The sequence below is a fragment of the Neolamprologus brichardi genome, chromosome 7 (genome assembly GCF_056152115.1).
Source record: "Neolamprologus brichardi isolate AB-2024 chromosome 7, ASM5615211v1, whole genome shotgun sequence".
In the NCBI taxonomy this organism is placed as follows: domain Eukaryota; kingdom Metazoa; phylum Chordata; class Actinopteri; order Cichliformes; family Cichlidae; genus Neolamprologus; species Neolamprologus brichardi.
Genome location: NC_142110.1, coordinates 33,475,213 through 33,496,219, shown reverse-complemented (window position 1 = coordinate 33,496,219; position 21,007 = coordinate 33,475,213). Strand labels below are relative to the sequence as shown.

Genomic DNA, 21,007 nt, shown 5'->3' with positions numbered 1-21,007 from the left:
TATAATCCTCCATGGTGCTAAACCAAAAATCACACGTACCAAGAACCACCAAAGGTAGCAGGTAACACTAGCACCAAACAGGGAAATGGTTGACTGAAATTTAGGTTTCACCTATTTATTTTTTCCATGCCAGCATGCTAACATGTTGTAACCACAATCAGTCATCCAGCAAGCGCAGAAACGTTTTAATGTCTTTCTAGTGGCCAGCAGGGGGCGACTACTAAAATGTCCCCCCAAAAAATGTATCATGGGACAGAAATCTGAGAAAAGTATTTTGCTTCTCACTCCATTTTGACCTCAGTAAACATTTCCCTTGGTTTATGATCCTAATCACTAGCTTCAAGTCCTATGTTCCACTTGTGTCTGTGAAGGTTCTCAGACATCCAGGTCATCGTAGTCTAAGGAGCTTGGAAGGAAAAGCATCTGGACTTCTTTAAGTTGCTTTTTCAGTTCTGAACTGAAGAAGCTTCTCGGATGAGAGGTGAAACGTCTTCCAGCAACTTAAAGAAGTCCAGATGCTTTTCTTTCCAAACTCCTTAGATTATGTTCCACTTGTCCTTGCTCCGCTCCCCCCAACCATTCGCAGCAGATGGCTGCTCCTTCCTGAGCCGCAGGTTTCTTCCTGTTAGAAGGGAAATCTTTCTTCCCACTGTCGCCAAGTGCTCGCTCATATGTGGTCGTGTGATTGTTGGGGTTTCTCTGTATTGTATGCTATCTAACAACATAAAACACCTTGAGATCATTTTGTTGTGATTTGAAGCTCTTGAAATAAAGTTTAATTGAATTGTTAAAGTAAGGTCCAACTTCAATTGTAAAACAGATGGTAAAGCAGGATTTTACTCACAAGTCAGTAAATTTTCACCATGCTGTTTGACATTTTTAAAATAAAACCCACGAAGCTGCATAAATCATTTACTTCAAGCTAAACACTGAACACAACACCATCCTAGGGAGTTGCATCCCACTGAGATCTATAACACCTGCGGGAGTTGTGAATGACACAAATATAATCTTAAAATATCTATATATATAGTTTCAATTACAACTTTATGCACAATAGCTTTGATGAAGTACATAAGAGAGGCTGCCATGCTTCTTCTGTAATGGCTGAACCAACAGCATTTGCAGTTTTAATGCCTGAAGCTGGGGTCACACACAGGTAAGCAGTTCAGAAAGCAAAGGGTCTGAAGTCCAAAATCTAATGTAGCCATAAACAGAGAAAATGACAGAGAATTGAGGAAGAAAGGGAACCATGTGAGTAAACATACTGGGTGAGTAATTATCTAATGGGACACAAGTGTAGCAGAAATTTGTCAGGAAACAGAAACAACCACAGGAGAAAGTAACATCAATAGGAATAAAACAAGGTGAGCCGTTTCAGAATAAAACAGAAACACAATTTTACCAATTTTTCAAGCTGAAAAGATAAAAATGACATTGTCCAGCAGGTCATGTCAAAAATTTTGTCTGAACAGAGAGTTTAAACACACAGGAGTGCACTGAGACGTACACTGCTGATAGTAAATGTCAAAGGAACTTTCAACCATTTCACTGAATCACAGGACAAGCAGGGTCAACACACATCGTGGGTAAGTGCACTAAATATTTCCTTAACAATACTAACATTTAAAGCTGAGTGTTTTTATTCCGTAACATGTTGCTCGATCCTGAACCTGAGATAAAGAAGCATCTCCAGCCAATGATGGTGCACTTATGAAGAAAGCAAGATGTCTGTCAGAGGTGACAGTCACATTAACATCCTGCAGGCTGCCAAGTCATTTATGCCCAAATGTGCTACATAATAAACGTGACATTCTCTTAAGTGCTGCTGACTGCAGGCTTGAGAATTTAAAGGTCTGTGTGTGATCCTAGCTAACCCTGCCTCCAAGGCGAAATCTGAGCCCCACCCTGCTGGAGGACACTTAAAGCTTGGCTTGGTTTTGTTGTTCGGTATAGACCTCATGCTTCAATTTTTTGGGCTTGTGTAATTTATTGCTAGAGAATCACTGTCATTTAACTTTGAAAATTGAAAATAACTTTCTGGTCATAAAGTCTCCTTGTTTTCTTTCATTATGCTCTTTATACCACTCACAATCACATTCACCCATTCAGAAGACAGCTGTTGATGCCAAACTAACAGTGCTGTTCCCATTACACACACGGGATAATCTCAGTTTCACAGAGGTCCCGAGAGATTCAACTCTTGTGGGCACAAACACGCCACCGCAAGTTCCAGTGTGTTGATTTGTTGTTTATGTAGTGAGCTCACACATTAGCTTTTACTGTACCTACAAACAAAATTTGGTTGGGCTAGAGTAGTCGTAGCATCCTATGTTCTTCTGTTATGTCTGTATAATTTTTCAAATAATACATTACTCAGGATAACAAGTTCAATACTGGTGTTTGGGCACTATGTTGTTATGTTGGGAACTTTTTGACAGCCGGGTTAGTGTAATCCACAGTATGCACACTGAAATTGCTGACACCACTGTATCCAAAGATACCTCAGTGATACATTTGTTCTAAGGATCCGCTGGTTTATTGGCAGGAACACAATAAGTTATCACGATAAACACAGCACACTTTTCCCAGAACACTTTATCTCATGAATTAGTTAGTTGTGCATTTCGTTGAAGCAACTGAAACAGCCTCATTTATGTTAACACAACAGGATGCAAATGGTGTTGAAATACTGTTGCTTACGCTCTCAGCTTGCTGTCTTTAACAATCTCAAAGATTTCCCTGCTTCATTGCACAGGGATTTCTCTAAACTATCACTACATAACAGTGTCATGTTTTGGAGAAACAAATGTAGGCAGATTAACTGAGCAAAGCAAACTTTTAATTTGGTTAAGGTGAAATCCCAAAAGCACAAAATCCACAGGGAAAAACTAAAGCTATAAACAAACAGTATAAACAACACTCCAAAGGAAGGTAACAGACACTCCAATAAATGTTAATACAAGCTCTAAATATTCACAGGCACGATGAGGACTATTCAAGGGATTGAGAAATAGCTCAGGAACAGAGCACAGCTGAAACTAATCAAGACAACGATGCAAGAAGTGAAACGTAATACACAAAAGACAAAGGACTATCAAAATAAAACAGGAAGAAATCAAACAATCAGACGAAGACTTGACAAGATACAGGAAAAGTGTATGCTGCAGAAGCTATAAACACTGAACTCAAAGACAAACACAACCGATTAAGGAACCTGGGGACTATATACAAGCAGTAATGTAACTACAAAATGACAAAGAGCCAGAAAGCAATAAACTAAGAACAAAAAGACTCAAAGACTATGAACAAAATAGAGATGCTTAATAGACAGTAATAGTCCAAAAACAGGATCTAGGTCACAGAAGAATCAATAAGAGAGATGTGGGATCCTAAAGACTGAACTAAGAATAATAACTGCATGGAAAACATTCAGGCAAAAAACCTAGATTGCACAACAAATAGTTTTATGAGAATATAAAACCAACTACCCATCATAGCAGCATTGCGAACAATGCTACATTTATGCTCTAAAAAGATTTTATAAGGTAATATGAAAAATGACAGTATATTTGATATAATATTATGGTTATGTTAGTAAACTGCATTATATTTACATCGTTCTGTAGCATCACTGCTGCTCTGCAGAAAAGTCTCTGTGTGATCTGGTTATTTTGTGGACATAGACCATCATCAGTTGGTAATAATGAAACTTACCAAATTATGACCAAATGCAGAGAGGAAATGAGCAGAGGAAAATGTAATTTTTTAAGTGTTGGACAACCCAGGGCTCTATAATTTAATCAGAAAATGAAGTAATGGAGTGAAACTTGCACGCTAGTTCAAGCAGCTGCAGTGTGCACATGCAACATATCTCTGGCTCTGCACGTAGCATATCAAACACTCCCTGTAATGGTTGTAGAGACACTTTATTTTAAGATTCTAGTGAATTCTTATGCAGTTTGTGTTGGCTATTTTTTGTATTTATGCAGAGGAAAACATAAAAATGAAGCAAGATATACAGAAATATAATGCAGTGAAGCCTTTAGGCATTGTCATTCTCAACTTTTCTGATCTCGCTTTTGCCCTTGTTTAGTCTCCACGCATACAAAGTATTCAAAGCATGTCATACGTGCATCAATGTGTGTTTCAGGAATTTTTCTAAGAATCATGTAGATATGTTGTTGAGGCAGACTGAAAGCCACAAATACAGACCAAGTAATCCTAAGATTAATTAGCAACTAATAAAACATTCAATTCTAAATAATTTGGTTCACAACTTACTTGCATAAGCAAAAAAGGACAACCACCTGATTTCCTTCTGGCTCAGATTATATGGTTACAACTCATAGCTGACAGTTTTATTTTTTCTCTGATTCTTTCATGTTTTTATTTTTGGTGAGCAAATGCATGCCTAAATATGTGGGGGACTGTATTCCCACCAATACCCCTAAAATCTACACTTCTATTTAAAATGGAAAAATCCTAATCTCTCCCTCTGACATGTCACTGCAGCTTCTGTAGTCTGGCCTCAAGCTGCTTTTCTGCCATGGATAAAACACCATATCTAATATCAGGCTCTAAAATATGAGGATTTGCTACTTTTCTGCATGTTCTCTCATCTCCTTTGGGCTGTTCCTGGCAGGACTAATTCCTGAAGGAAGCAGGATCTCTGAATACACTATTATGGGAAGCTGTGATGTGCTTTTTAATCCTTATTTTTAATTTCATGCATTAAACTAAATCAAAAAATATTTTAAAAAGCAAAAGAAAAACCCCTAGGTGTATGTCTTGGAAGTTTTTTTTTTGGCATCCGGAGTCATTTTAGGAGGGAAAGAAAACATCCTCATACCATTCACTTTTGACTAATTTGGCTGGAGCACCTGTAAAATTACAGATGTTTGCCAGACTACAACACGTTGTTTGCATTTAACTCCGGGCTGAATCGTGTGTGAAGAAGGAAACCTGCCAGTCTGCCACATCAGTGGTGAAGTCGTGCACTTCCTCTGCCTACAGGAAATGACAGGCATCACTTTCCGCCATGCTTCACTGGAACTTTGGCAGCCAAGCCAACAGACTCATGCATGCATACGTGTGAGTGTATGTGCCTGAGTGCTGGTGTGTAAAAATAGAGAGGATTTACTTTGATCATATGGGTTTTCATGTGTCTAGACATGCATGAGTGCTTGTGTGTACTTCACTCCTCATGCACATCAGTTAGAACGACAAATCTGTGATTAATTCCTGTTATGGTGTGCGTCTCTGCGCTTACCAACCCCTCACTGAGTCAAGTGATGTCATGTTTTTCTTCAAAAGCATCCATATCATGAGCCGTGCCTTTCTACTCTATGTTATGTGTTACAGCTGGTGGTGCAAAATGTGGTAACCTTGCCAGCCACTGACCACATGAGAGTCATTGAGATAATTGTTTGAGCTACTGCATGTGTAGCCATCTTGCTAATAGCCATTTCAGTCAGACATAAATAGGTGCGATAGCAAAGCCGTAGATGCAGGCTGGATTTTTTTTTTTTTTATATATAAACATCTACAGTGTTTGTTATTCTGAGTCACCTTGGCTTTACTGTATTTCTCTTCTCATAAATATTTATGAACTGGGGCTTGGCTGCTGGTTATTGTGAGCTCTTATTGATTAATTTGTCAAGTGAGTCGTCCAAACATCCAAGTGTGACATCCTCATCCAGTGACCATAAACTCAGATCACCTGTAGCTGTTTGTCGGTTCTTCTGATAGTTTTTTTTTTGGCCACCAAGATTAATAATTTTAAAGAAATTCCATTTTAAAAAAACTAATTTACTTTAAAATGCTATAATGTCCCACTCTTTGTTAATAAAATTTTTTAAAGAAAGAAAGAGAAACACAGACATGCAAAGTCATGAGGAGAATGGCTGCATCCATGAGACTTTTTACTTTTACTGTTGTTTTGACAACTGTGGACTCATAAGATTATTCTCACATGACGTCCATGTGCCGAAGACCACTCTTTGCATAAATTTGCCCACCTCAGCAGCTTTTCTACAAAGTGGTATTAATTAATGCCACCGACTGGTTTAAATACTGCTACCTGTGAGAAAACATATGAATAGCAAGCTACTAATTGTACAGAATAACACTGTATTTTTCAGTACTTGCTGAGAGAATATAAATGTTTAAGTTAAAAAAAAAAGATTGTTTTCTTCATACTGACAGCTCACTCTGTTATGATTCTTACTTTAATTTTTTTGTTTTTATGCTTGAATTATTGTGGATGTGTTCAGATTCAGCTAACAATACTGAGTATTCGGAGTACTTCAGAGTTCACTTAAGATGATTTTGGCTAAGACAAATTTTATACTTTCTCAACACCAGGACTGAGACTCCTGTAGGGATCACATGCCCACAAAGAGTGCAAAGAGTGGGAGACTTGTGACAAAACCTTGAGAGATAAACATAGGAACACTGAAAAACAGCCTAATGGTATACTAACCACTGACACTATTAAGTTGTAAAGCATAAATTCAATACAGAAGAAACACAAAATTAACAGTAGAAAGCTGTTGTTTCATGCAGGAAAATTAAGTCTGCATGACTGTAGTGTGATTCAGCAATGACGTTTCTTAATGCGCATCTGCATTTAAATGGCACTTTTACAAAGTGCCTCTCATTCCCCCTTCACACCCATTCACACATCAGTGCCAGCGAGCTACATGCAAGATGCAAGCCTACCCACTGGGAACTATTTGGAGTTTAGAGGCGTTGTAGTAGTTTACGCTTGTAGAGAGGAGGAGGAGGAGGAGGAGGAGGAGGAGGTGGGGATCACACTACCTATCTTGTGCTTTGCAGACTGACTTTAGCTCAGGGGGAAAATAGACAATAATATGCTGATTGTTTGGGTGGATTTCAAGTTGGAAACAAACATAACAATATGGTCTGTTTGGTAGATATGAATGACATTGATTGAGAAAAGAATAACCAAATCAGCCTGGTGTTGCAGTCAACAACAGCTAGAATTACAACCAAACCAATCATAGCTTCATGTGCCCGAAAATATACAACAGAGAAATTGCAGAAAGAGTGTGGATGAGATGAAAGTAGCTGAAAGTAGATACTTCTTCACATACAGACATATATAATGTTTATATTTAATTTATAATTTTAACAACAATTTCACATAATCTATTGCACAATATGAACAGTTTGTAAAATACTGCAGGAAAGCCTTTTTAAGTAGTTTGCTCTTTTTTGATGGTTGTCTTTCCTTTAACTGACCATATAATCTTTTTATTGACTCATCCTGGTGCATTGGAATAATAGTCTGAATTTCTGGGACTGAGTCATTGATTGCACAAAACAAGCAATTTAAAGACACTGACCTATGAGATTTAGAGTTAAAATCCAACAAATATGAAAAAGTTCCCATCTGACGCCCTTGGATTCTGCTGATTTTTCTTTTACTTTAGTGAAGGCATCCAAAATGTACCTTTATACAATGGAAAATTCATTTTTCAATGTTATAGACCTACACAAAGGTGAATCAAAACTTTGCACTATTTTTCCAGCAGTTTTGAGCAATTATACCTTAGCAAGCACAGAAGACAAAAACACATGACATTTTCAGGGTCAAAAAGCACATTTAAGCCCTTTGCAAACTGCAGCCAAAATAATTTTGCACCCACTCCAAGTGTCACTATCTTGCCTACAACAAAACTTGAGCATTAGTGTCATGGGACATAATTCCAGAAGCACAGCTGCACCCTTTGATACCCATGAAGCAAAAAGCAGTCTTCTCATAATTCCCTGGAGAAAAACAAAATGTACTTTTTAAGGTTAAAAGGGTCACCGTGTGGGATATGTGGCTATTATAGCATCTGAAAGGTCTCCTTTTTACCTACGTTTTGATACCAGATTTAGCTTCTCTTCAAGATTCCTTCTGTGCCAAAATAATTTTCCAACAAAGTCATATTTGAAAAATTTGAGATTCTGTTTTCTGGAAAAAAATAATAATAATAATAAAATCAAGCTGCAATCTGAAAAGAGCTGCAATCTGAAATTTCACACAGCTATCTCCTGTGCCTATAAGGTCTCAGAAATGCTGGAAGTAAAAGTATTTTTTGGGCCTGTAAGACAGATAACATTCATAGCATGAAGATAAAATGTTGTATGCACTCACTGTTTTCTCATGAAATGACCATGGCTATTTTCCCTACTTTACTGACAATATATAGACTGCGTGATCAAGGGGTGGATCGAATAAATACACACAGTTTAATCAATAATGAAAGCATTATTAGTTTCAGCTCCATTTCACTTTGTATTCCTGACCACATCCATGTGAACGTGAGTGGGAAGAGGAAAAAGCCGGCAGCGTTCCCTCCCGCTGCTCGGAGCTCTTATGTGGCCACCAACAGACAGTGCAGGGCTGGAAACAGCCTGCTACAACATGGCATCAACAGCACTCAGCCAGCCCCTGAGAACATGCAGTGTTCAGCAGAGCACTCACTGAAGAGATCACTAACTGGCTAGAAGGCACTAAAAGAACAGACCAGCCACCACACACTATATACACGAAAACCAGTTCAAGCTCACAGCTGCCAGGTCCCTGACCACATCTGTCAGTCTGATTATATTGACATAAGGGTCCATAATAGCAGGGAAAAAATCCAAAGTGGGAGCACGCTAATAATTGAGTCTGTAAACAATTTACTGTGTCCACTGTACATGGACGCCAATATGCTTTGAGCTAAACGCTAACTCAGACATGTTTTTTGTCACAGCCAAAATCACAACACTCCCGTTCCGAAATGTGAATATTAACATCATATTAACATCGTCATTCTGAAGAAGGACCAAATAGACAGATGGTTTGAGAAAAGAGTGAAGGAGACCACCTGGGAACCAGCTGTAACGCAGTCCAAAAATCCCTTCCAAAGTGTTTCAAACATGATAGCCCCACTCACGCCTTGACTCATGTGACTTGTTCCAGTAGAACATGTTAACCACATACTTGGATAAGCAAAGAAAAACAAGCTTTACAATCATGCATCATGAGCAATACAACACAATGCTTGTTTTTAAAAAGCAGCATGTTCATGGACAAAGCCTGGTAACACTGGGATGGTGTTTACTTAATATTAAATGATGTCATGGTGGCACATGCATCCTTCACAGGCTATAGTTTATAACTTCCACCATCAAAGATTTACTATAAGGTTAAAGGAAAATGTGAATACTTGATTATGTGTCGAATTAACATTTTGACCTGAGGATTGGGCTAGATGAAAAATCAGGTAATAATAATAATAATAATATATCCTTATTATACAGTAGCCATCAGCAGTTTCTACCTACTGGTGACAAAAGCTAATTACTAAATTCAAACATAAAGCCAGACACGCCCAAAACTAAAGAAAAGTTAACCCAACATTGCGAGGAAAAACATTTTTAAAATGTACAAGAAGACCGAAATATGACACTCTTAAAATAACATTTAAAAAAGATGAAATGATATTACATAAAAGCAGGCTCAGAAAGATGTGCTTTAACAAGTGATTTGAAGGACGCCACCGAGTTTGGAGGCAGTATTTCTTCAGGCAGGTCTCTGTGAAGTTGAGGGGCCCAGATGGTAAAAACAGGGTCACCTTTAGATTGAAGCCTTGACTTCAGGGCTGCACCTGAGGTTATAAGGAAGCAAACTAACTCTCATGCAGTCAACATTTCTGCTGTGTAGCTTGGTGGCCACACCCAGACGTGCTGGGTTTTCAAAGTTATGAATGAATGAATGAATGAATACGAACATGTTTCAGGTGACATGAGATATGAGAAGCCAAATCAGACAAACACTATTTAACCCTGGACTTAACCTGAGCCCAAAACTGCAAGTAAAACACAGCAGATGTATAAAAAACAAGCACAAAGACACAAAACAGTCCATACAAAGCGCACGTGTAACTTCAACAAGTCCATGACTGAAAGACCTACAAGATCAGACAGCAGCACTTTGGCTGCTGTTCAAAGGTAACATTTATTCATGCTGTTGGTTGCGGGGCATAAGCTAAAGTGACCTGTCTTCTGTAGTCTCTGCTGCTATACTTTGAAGCCTCCCATTGTGTTAGCCCATTGCCTGAGAAGCACATGAAAGGATATCGCAACTTTGAAGTCGACACAAGCTCCGACTCTCGCCCCAACCACTTACTGCTGGGGGCGTGTGTGTGGGGGGGTGGGGGCGGGGGCACTCGTGAATCAAACATTCAGATAAATAAATGAAAACAACTGGTCTGGCATTGTCTCTCTGGACATCACAGTGGGATTATTGTTCTCAGAGCCTTAGGCCGTGGTTGCCATAGTGTCCACACAGGCACTAAAAGGCCATGGGAGGCTTTAGTCAATAACAGTGACTGGTTATCAAAAAGGGCGTGCCCCCAGTTTGGACAAAGGACAGAGATCTAAACGCAAAGCATTCCAGGTCTGCTGGATTACCCAGGAGCCAAGGCCTTTAATTTCAGCTACCTGTTTATGTTATTCCATATTTTCTATGTGTTTCTCATTTGTGTGGATTTTTTGGTTTATGTTTTAATTTGTGAACCTTACATCTGAGTATTTGTATGGCCTTGCTGCAAATTAACTCTGTCATCGCTTCATAAATTCTAAATGTAAAAGAAGCCACAACCACCAATCCAATGACTGCAGAATTCCTGTGCACAACACATAGTTTTGTAAGTCCTCTAACACAAATGTTTAGTTGCGTTAACTTCACAAATTAGTTTCTTCTACATAAATCTGCTCTATTTCTTACTTTTGTTGCAGAAGTTATCTATAGTACCTATCTACCTAATACTTTACAAGTATGTATTTCATTAATAAAAAGTTGCACACATCTTTATCTATTCAAGCAGGGCAGTACATAAACATATATACAGTGGGTTGTTTCTTTAATTTATTGTCTTAGTTTGTCAAACTGGGGAAAGATTTCGAATGCCATCACACACAACGTCTTTTCTGCAAACTAACATCTGTAAATATGCAAAGTGAACTTTGTTTTACTGGCAAACATGCAAACCGCTATCGTGAGTTTGCTCAAAAACTTTTCTGCTGTTTTCCCTTAAATATTTGCTTATTCAACTTTTACAGTGTAGCCATCTTCATGAATATGAAATAACAGATGTAACACTAACACACTGGATCCTACGCTCATCTCACAGTCTTCTCACAGCCTCACAACCATAATCTACTTCTCCTACAACTTTCCGTAGTTTTTACAGGAGCTGGCCCATTGGTGTAGCGAGGATAATGGAAGGTTGTGATAAATGCGTGCATGTTTGTTTTATTTTAAATTACAGCCTTTGATTTTATTTTAATTTATGTTTTCTAGTAAACAATTACTAATAGATTGAAAGTAGCAGGCTGTACTGTATCAGAAGGGTTGATTTTTAGTGTTGACTGCAAAATATGTCCTTTCCATCTATTTTCCTCCACTTATCCAAGTCCTTCCCAGCTGTCATAGGACAATAGGCACAGTACATGCTGGACAGGTCTCCAATCTATCACAGGCTTCACGCTCACACGCACACCTGTGTTCAGTTTTGTCAGGGACCTATGCAGGCACAGGGAGAACATGCACAATCCACACCAAATGTACTATTCAACAAAAGAAATGCAAAATTAGGCATTAAATCACTTTTATAGACCCAGTACTGTAATATATGTGCATACAACATGTTAAATATGAGGTAGGGCCTCCTCTGGGCGTGACACAAGCTGCCACCCGTCTCTGCATCAACAGCACAAGTGTCCGAATCCGTTGTTGAGGAATTGCTCTCCGTTCCTGGATGAGTGCCCTGCAGTTGTGCAACGTCACTGATTGTAGCTGCCTCTGATCAAGGCATTGTTCTGCCAGTACAGTCACAGGGTGGAGCAGCTCATCTCCACCAAAAACAATCAAATGATAGATGGTGCTGTTGTGGACATGCAGCACTGACATGCATGCCAGCATCCAGTATGTCAACAGCCTGTGATTTATGTTTATACAAAAGTATTCCTGTGAAAGATATGATGACATCATACATGACTCAACTATGTCATTTTAGTCCCTAGCAGCTTGGTCACCTGAGGGTTAAATTGCATTGATATAATATGAGATTAAGAATGAATGCGGTGAAGATTTTATCTGTATTTTTATAGTTTTCACTTCATAATGGCAAACAGTCCAGAAAAGAAAGTGTTTTTCTAAGCAGAGCAGGCTTCCCAACCTTTGTCTTTATGTCACGGACGCTGCTGTGCTCAGCATGTGAGTGTCCGTGTCTGGCTCCTCATCAGGGCTCCGTGTTCCTGAGCAAGCCAGCTCAGTGTTATATTGATTAAGCCTGTGGCAACACAGGCAGATTTATTCTCTTATTAGGAGCTCCTAATGCCTGATCAGGACAGATTAAAGGTCTGCCACTGCCTTCAGCTACACTATCATTTAGACCCTCTCATTAGGATTGGATGGCTGTATCAACATAATTAGCCTGAGGACGAAGCACTGGAACTGTACAACTGGCAGACAACAAACACTGATTCCCAGCAAAGTGGAAAAGCGGGAAAATAAGCTATTGACTTATTGATGACATAAGATGATTAACAGAGCATGACTGAAAATATTTTAATTCCAGGGAAAACAGAATTACTTATTTCTCCATATCCTGCAGTACAGCCACAGCCACATCCTGTGAGAATACATCCTACATTAGACTTCAGCCCAAGAAGATCAATAGAAACTACAACCAGTCACTTTTGACTGATTGCCTGGCATTTTTAATATACATGTTTTATCAATCATTTATGCAGCTGCCACTAACATCCAACTGAAGGAGCATTACGTTTGTATTTGATTGATTTTTCTTTTTTTAAACTCTTGCTACACAAACTAGTTTCATTTTATTATCGTTTCATCACCGAAATACTCTGCAAAAATACATTTCAGTGGATGTAAATGCAACACGTTTAAATCAGGGATATTAAAACCACCAGTTTAAGGTAATATATGCACTTACAAATTCACAATACATTTTTTTTTCTTAGTAGCTAGATTTGATTTGACATTAGTATTTTGATTTGTTTGAGGTTTGGATTTATTTTACATACGACCAGAAAACGACCGCATGTCGCCTGGTGGGAGGCAGTCTGCTTCCAAACAATCAGTCTATCTACCGTCACACTCAGGGCATTTTCACATGTATAGTTCATTTGCTCTTGTCTCAATCGCTTGATGACTTTGTAAACTTGTAGCTTTTTCTCATGGTTTGGTTTCCTTTCACACTGGAAAAAACTGAATACCATGCATCACTATATACCATGTGACAATGTTTAATCTGCTTACTGGTTAGATGTGCCTGCAGCGGGAACAACAAAAGCAAACACAGGAAGAAGATGTGTTCTGGCCTAGTGGACAACATGGAGAATTTACACCTTTCCTCCTATAAACAAACTGTTCTGGAGTTCATTTGAAACTAGACCAAGGAGCATAACTATTAAGCCTGCGCCTAGAAGCGTAAGCCATCTGCAATTTATCTCTTTGCTAAAGGAGATTTGAATCAACTGATTGTATTCCCATATGTCCCGCAGAAACTACATTTATGGAGGACTTCCTGTTTCAAACATATGAGGTTCTGGCGCGATTGTGTATGTGAGAAGTTAATGTGAAATTCTGTGTACGTAGAACAGGTAACTGACTTTTTTATTATTGTCTTGGCAGACCAAAGTTGCTGCGAGTGGTCAAAGACCTGGTCCCTGTTTTTGAAGCAACCATATTAAAAGGCACAAAGATCACAAATTCATTGCACAAAATAGTGCTATTTTAGTCAGGTGGGAGGCACCTGACTGTGGATGACCTTGTAGTTATGTGGAAAAGTAAGAAGTTCAATAGTTTCTTTTGTTTGTTTGTTTGTTTGTTTTAAAATCAAAATAGAAGTTGGAGACTTGTTAAAGTTATGTGAAAGTAACAAAAAGAAAAAAAAATTATGCACAGTATCAGTTCACATAGGTCTCAAACTAAAGTTAAGCTACAAACTGATAACCTGATGATCAGATCGCATGATCTCAAGCAAGCCTACATCAGATGATGGCTCAGCTGACCTAATCAGTGTCAGGTGTCTTGTCACTGAGCCCCCCTCTGGTCTAAGCTGGGGGCGTCTTGCGGCTCTTCATTTGAATCTGACTGAAATAAAGTTGATTGATTTTACTTGAAAAAAACCACACAAGTAGTTAATATTAAGACTTATCTTAATAAAGTGATATAATATAAGCCCATACAAAAATGTAGAACAGGGATTTTTGTTTTTTTAGTTGATTAACAGGGAATTTTTATGAGTGTATTATTACGATCACTAATTCTTCCCTATATTGACAACACAGAGTGAAGCAGAGGCTTTTTAACACCCAGGTGAGCAGTAAAATCCCCTTAATCCTCTTAAATTAATCTAAGAGGGGTGAATGTCTGAGGACATGTGGTTAGCCTTCTATCATTTGCCATTAGGATCATTCATCCGATTCCTCCTCCTGTGACCCAGTGATCCATCCAGAGGTGATCTGATTGATTTCAGATTGATGTGGGCTCAGTTCGAACACGTTCATCCCGCCCCACCCCCGCCTCAACCCAACCCCGGTCCCACAGGGGCGTGTCGAGCAGAAAACAAACAGCGTGTCACACACAAGCTCGCACACACACACACACAGAAACCCCCGATTACATCGAAGCACATTATCTACTGAGGTTGCTTGGCAACCAAACGGAGAAACACACATCACAACATAATGGCTAATTTGTATCCAGCTGTGTCAGCAACGGGTAGACAAACCTGAAGAGCCATTTCTCTAGCTTTAGTTTCTGGAGCAAAGAAAAGCCCTTCAAATAAAAAGCTGGTTTTGATACACTGTAAACAAAAAGCTATTGATTGAAATCAGTGCATAAAAGTTTAAAATGCAAAAAAACATACTTCATTATGGCTTATTAAGCATAAAGACCAAAACACAATGCAAAAGTGTGATCACCACTGCCATTTTCAGATGCAGATAGTTAAGGATCCCATCAACTGTCTCTGAAGTTAAAGCTAGTGTCCCAGAACACTGTAATGTTTTACAGTCAACCATGGCTAACATGCAGTACTTTTCAACAGTCTTGAGCAATCACTCATTTCCCTATACTATTTAGAATTTAAAAAACAAACAAAAACATACATAAGGACACATAAGATCAGTCTGAGGACAGGTTATAACCACCTGACCTATCTTACACTGTAGGTTGGAAATTATGTTTCCCAGGTGAAAAATGACCAGATGACCAGACAGTTCTTCAGCGTCAATCATAACAGGTTTGCAAATGTCAATAATTAATAAATAGCAATGAAAGTAACTTTAAACTACACCGCAGGATACCTTTAAAAACACATGTTGTGCTCTGAGTCTGAGAGACTCTGATTATTAAATATTGTGGCCAATGACATTGAGACCTGCTAAAAAACAGAAGAAGACGTCAGTCGACATGCCTCTGTATGCTCTGATCTTCTAACAGAAACTCTTTGCCTCAACAAGTACAGCAGGGAGAGAATAAATGTGATCATAGATTCTAACTATTTTCCTGATTCTATGCCAAGTGAAGGCAAAAGAAGGTCTGAAATGTGCTCTTTATGGCATGACACGACTGAAAAAGAATAACTGTTCTGAGATGCATGAACCAAATCTGTCATTTGAGCCTCCCTTACCTGCATTGATTCCAGCTGTTGTATTTTTATCGTCACTGTCAACACTTACAGCCCTGTTCTGGTTTCCATTTAAAATCCAGCTCAATTTATTCCCTTTATTGACATTTTGAAAAAGCCATTAGCTATCAGCGGAGTCCAATCAAAAGCTCATAGAGTACAAATGCCGGACATTATCTCTCTGGGCATGCATTTATTAAAGCAAAACAGGCATTTATCAGCGCGTTTCTAATATTGTATGACTACTGGTTGGGGACATTGTATTGATACTCTAACCTGACAAAAATCAAATATTTGTTCCCTCCTGGGAGTCACTAGTAACCCAGTCAACATGGATCAATATCATATTTGAAAAACTGCAATTTCTCCAATGGCCACATGAGGCTGGTTCCAAAAGTGAGTCATTCCCCACAGTTTCCATATTAAAATGTCCAACTTGTTTACAACATTCACAACTCATTTCCACCTTCATGACAAACGTGTGTATTCAGTTTTTCCATAAATCTGCCTTTTAAATTGCATTTTGTCTTAAATGTATGCATTTGAGAGCATTTTCATTGTCTTTACCTGGCAAAAAAAGGCTTGTTGTGTGATTTGTACTTAAAAGCCCATCAAAGAAATCTGTGCTCCTATTTTCATAGTTCACCTTCTTATATTTTATCTGTACATTACTGACATCTGAGTCTTTCCAGGTTTGCAATCCATGACCCTAAAACTCCACTGTAACTCCACTAACACAGTCAGTTCTGGCTTACAATGGCGACAATGCAAAAAAACTGATGGGCACTTTACAGAATAATGGGTGAAGTCACAGTGGCTACATCTATCTTTCATATGCATTCCAGTATCAACATTGATGGGGTTTTCCAAGCACAACATGTTTGTTAGGCTATGATTTCATGTTGAGTTGAGGACACAAGTGCAGATGCATAGAGGCAGGTACAGGTGAACTTAAAGTGAGCTGTTCATTACCAGACCAGTCGTTGAAACAAAAGTCTCAAGGGGAACACTGGAAACAAGGAGCAATCTACACTGGGGAATACAGGCTAATGAAGTATGGAAACAGGTCCAAATGTGGGAGTGGGAACACACCTGAAACTCAGATTAAAACAAGACTGGGGAAAGTAAAACAGTACACTAAACACATGGGACAAGGACTACCAGGAAAACAGGAAACCAAACTGAAGGAGACTTGACACAACGGGGGCAGAAGAGAATTAATGCACTAAGCAAAAAGATACATGAATATAAACTCAAGGAAACCCAAGAATAACAGATTTATATACATTTACCAAAAAAAACAACCTCTAAATCACTGGGTAACAGAGTCAGGACCATAACAATGTTATCTCAGAGGACTCCAGTGTTTGGATAAATATGTGTGTCCTTATGGTAGAAATACACTTCTTACTGCATTACCAAATCCCCTAATAAAAGATTGTGTCCTACTCGCTTTTTGGTGGAATAATTACAGCAAAATGTTAAACTTTTTAAAATGTGTTTCATAAAAACACTAAATGTTCTGGCACTGAGTGGCTCTAACCACAGGGCACACGATTGTTTACATTGTGCCAGTTTGTGGGTTTTTATTGTGCTCCATAAACAGGAAGTTGGTTAGGACATTAATTCAAGTCGATCTATTCTGCTCATTTCCAGCTCCAAAACACATTTTACTCATGAACTCTGTTTGAGCAGCTTTGCATTATTCACACTCAGTGATGGGAATAATGGCGTTACAAGTAACGGCGTTACTTTTTTTCAGTAACGAGTAATCAAACGAATTACTATTCCTATCGTTACAACGCCGTTACCGTTACTAACAAGAAAATGCGGTGCAGTCATGTTACTATTTTTCAACAAACAGACGGTTGGCGCTACAGCTTTGAGCAGCTGCTCACGCTCCCGCAAGCGGCAATCACTTTCTTGCAGACGATCACTTTCTAACACAACACCTGGAGCTAAGGGGGCAAAACAATCGCATGAGTGCTGCTGTTTGACTGAGAAAGAATATAGTAGTCGTGGTAAGCCAATCACACGACCACTTCAAGATGACAAAGCAACAAGGTGATATAGTTTTTAAATTGTGTCGATAGGCCGCGTAAAACCAGAGTCATGATAAACAATATATACGCGTGTTTTTTTGTCACGTTTACTAAGGACAGCGCTAGCAAGCACTCTCTGCTTATGAGCAAAAAACAACAAAAAAAACCCCCCAAAACCCTGCCCTTTCATGTTGGTGGAGAAATGCACCATGTCGACCAGTCAAAAAATGATATGGCAACATGACATTTGGTTGTTTAAGAAGAGGGGGAAGTTTTAGGAGTGATGATGAGAGAGAGAGAGAGAGCAGAAAAAGAGAGAGAGCAAGTTTTGAGATGTGAGAGATTTATGAAGTTTAGCGTGTTTGGAGTGTGTAGTTAATGTGCTGTCTTGTGTAGTTAGTGTGTAGTGTTGCGGATAGTTTTGTGTTGTGTGTCAGAACAATGAGGCGACTGCTGTCTCCAGGTAAAAAAAACAGGAGTGACACACCTGCTGCTGTCAGACCTGCAGGTATCAGACTGTGGTGTTCTCCTTTATAAGGGACAGAAATTATCTTTTTGGATTGGCACAAATAATTTGTGGCATCTTATTGAATGCAGAACAGCTGATTGTTCTGTAAATAGTTTGAAATTGTTATTTTAAAAAATGGTAAAAGGTAAATGGCTGCAAATAACTTTGTTGTTTGCAAAACTTGTACATAGGATTTTTAAATTGACAATTTATATTTGCATTTAAAGTTATGAAGTATGATTCAGTAAACATATTTGTGGTTGTTACAGTAAAAAATATATATTTCTTACTCGGATTTTATGTTTTCTGTCTGATTTTAGATCAGTTGTGTTAATACAGTATGTCAAAATGTACACATAACTGTAAATTCAGACATGTGAGGTTGTGCTGAAAAGGATGATTACAAACAAGGCAAAGTGAATAGTTTTTAAAGATGAAATGTGGAGGGAAAATCAAAAGTAGTTAAAAATGGCCAATTATACCCTGGACCCCAGAGGGTTAAACATTTTTTTTAAAGTAACGCAATAGTTACTTTTCCTAGTAATTAATTACTTTTAGAATATTGTAACTCAGTTACTAACTCAGTTACTTTTCTGAAGAAGTGACTAGTAACTATAATTAATTACTTTTTCAAAGTAACTTGCCCAACACTGATCACACTAATCTGCCTTATTATAACAATGCCCCCGCCCCAAGAAACACTCACAAAAATCCCCCAAAAATACATAAATACTGTATACTTTACTTTATATATACACTGTATAAGACAGACTCTTTGTCCCAATTAGACAACATTTCACCCTTAAAGACAAGCTTTGACATATTAAAGGTGGCTTCTATGTGTAAGCAGCTCAGAAGGACTTTATGATTCATGTCTTTTGAAGAAATAGAGGTAATGACTGTGACATGTAAACCTGAAGACTAAACTCTTGTATCTGACCACAGTAAAAACAACACCAACTTAGAAACGTATTAATATCCTTACACCCTCTTCCTGTATTACACTGTAAGGACTTCTTACATCATCAAAAGGGAGTACTGTACTGCCCTAAGCTTTGAAATCCTGGCAGTAACTACTCAGTACTATTGGCTTGACCGTGTTCCCTGTCACTGACTCTTCATGGCTCCCCTCTGATGATAAGAAACACAGGCTATTACATCCCTGCAAAGGCCTAGAGCCTCAATGGCTTCCCTGCCGAGAAGCCACCAAGAGCTGCTCAAAAGAGGAAGAAAAGCTTTCAACAATAAAAGCATGTGTCACAGAGCTCACTGCGCCCCACTTAGCTAACAACTTCCAGTGCAGACATGCAATTAAATCTGAAACTTAGATAAAATGTGAAACATGCAGAATATTGAATATTGTACAGCTTAAGGCGGTATGTCAGCCCCACAGTCTGGCTTACACTATATATCTTAATGTCACCTCAAATCACACATCAAAAGAAGGCAACCTCAAATTGTTAGAAACAAAGATGGAAGCCGCTCTGCGAGGACATGGCGTCCGTATGGTGTTGCCCAGGAACAGTGTTGAACTCAAGGACAGAGGCTAAAACACTAAAGCACTCCTTTCACTCCTTTCACAGGCTCGGGTTACTCGTTGAATAACAGACATCCTTGTGGGCACATGATCTAACTGGAAGGAGGTGATTCCACTACACTCCCTCTCAGGGTGCTCACAGATATGCACAAAAGAAACCACTCTTACTGCAATGTTTCCATCTCCAGCTGACACCCAGCGGGCGAGGGACTCACCCCGTGAGGACGACCACGAAGTCCATTACATTCCAGCCATTGCGGAGGTAGGAGCCTTTGTGAAATGCGAAGCCCAGGGCGATGATCTTAATGGCGGCCTCAAAACAGAATATTCCAATAAAGTAGGGCTCTGTGTCGTCCTGCAGAAAGACAGAGAGAATCAGAGAGGGGATGAGACCAGCAGAAGAATATCTTTTTGTTGGAGGTAGGAGAGTGTTTACTGAAGCATTAAGTCGAAGAGCAGGGGGTGAATAGAAGAGAGGGAAAAAACTTCTTTCACTTTTTATGCCGGCATGAGCAGAAATGCAGGAATTGAAGCTCTCTTTTGGATGAAAAGACAGTAAATACTGGGAAAACAAATATCCACAAACGCAGGATGATCGTATGGGGGTATTGTAAATTAATGGCGCCCCAGGCGTGCACATTTAATGCATTCAAACAAAAAATGGAGCTTCAACTGAATGCAGACAACTACGTGTGCAAACAAAAAATTAAACAAGCTGTGTGTTCTGTTAAAATGTCACATTAAATATCATCAGTGCTGCGTGACTCCAAAAAAAGGGCAACCTCTGCTGAGGCCATGCAACAGGGCACTTTAAATGGAATAGAGGGCCTTTCTGTCTCACCAGTGAGGTAACAAAACCAAAACTAGAGGTCAGGTAGAGTATCTGGCTCTAGGAAATGGCCACTTAGGCTGACCAGAGAGGCATTTGAGGTACTTAGCTTGATAGGGCAGCAACAACAAAGGCACTTGGCCATTTCTTGTATGACATAAGAGAAAAATAGGGAAGGGAAATCTTGCTGCGATTATGTTGGTAGGTGGGGACTGACCAGAAGGTCACTTAAAATACTTAAAGTGTAGCATTTGAGGTTCCTAATAAAGAATCACATCCAACTGAAAGGAGTCTGAGCGCTTTATTTGCCTTTATTGTGTAAAATACAAGAAAGTAAAATTCTTTGTCTCTACTCTTATTGTG

At 38.9% G+C, this 21,007-nt stretch overlaps 1 protein-coding gene across 11 annotated transcripts in view; it reads right to left on the bottom strand.

Annotated features, from left to right (window-relative positions):
* Positions 1 to 21,007, bottom strand: part of cacna1bb (calcium voltage-gated channel subunit alpha1 Bb) — a 213,504-nt gene that overhangs the window by 188,602 nt on the left and 3,895 nt on the right. For all 11 annotated transcript variants that reach the window (XM_087843518.1, XM_087843517.1, XM_006803498.2 and 8 more), the window contains exon 2: positions 20,031 to 20,170. In XM_087843518.1, coding sequence (XP_087699644.1) covers positions 20,031 to 20,170 — 140 coding nt within the window. The remainder of the gene's footprint in view (positions 1 to 20,030; positions 20,171 to 21,007) is intronic.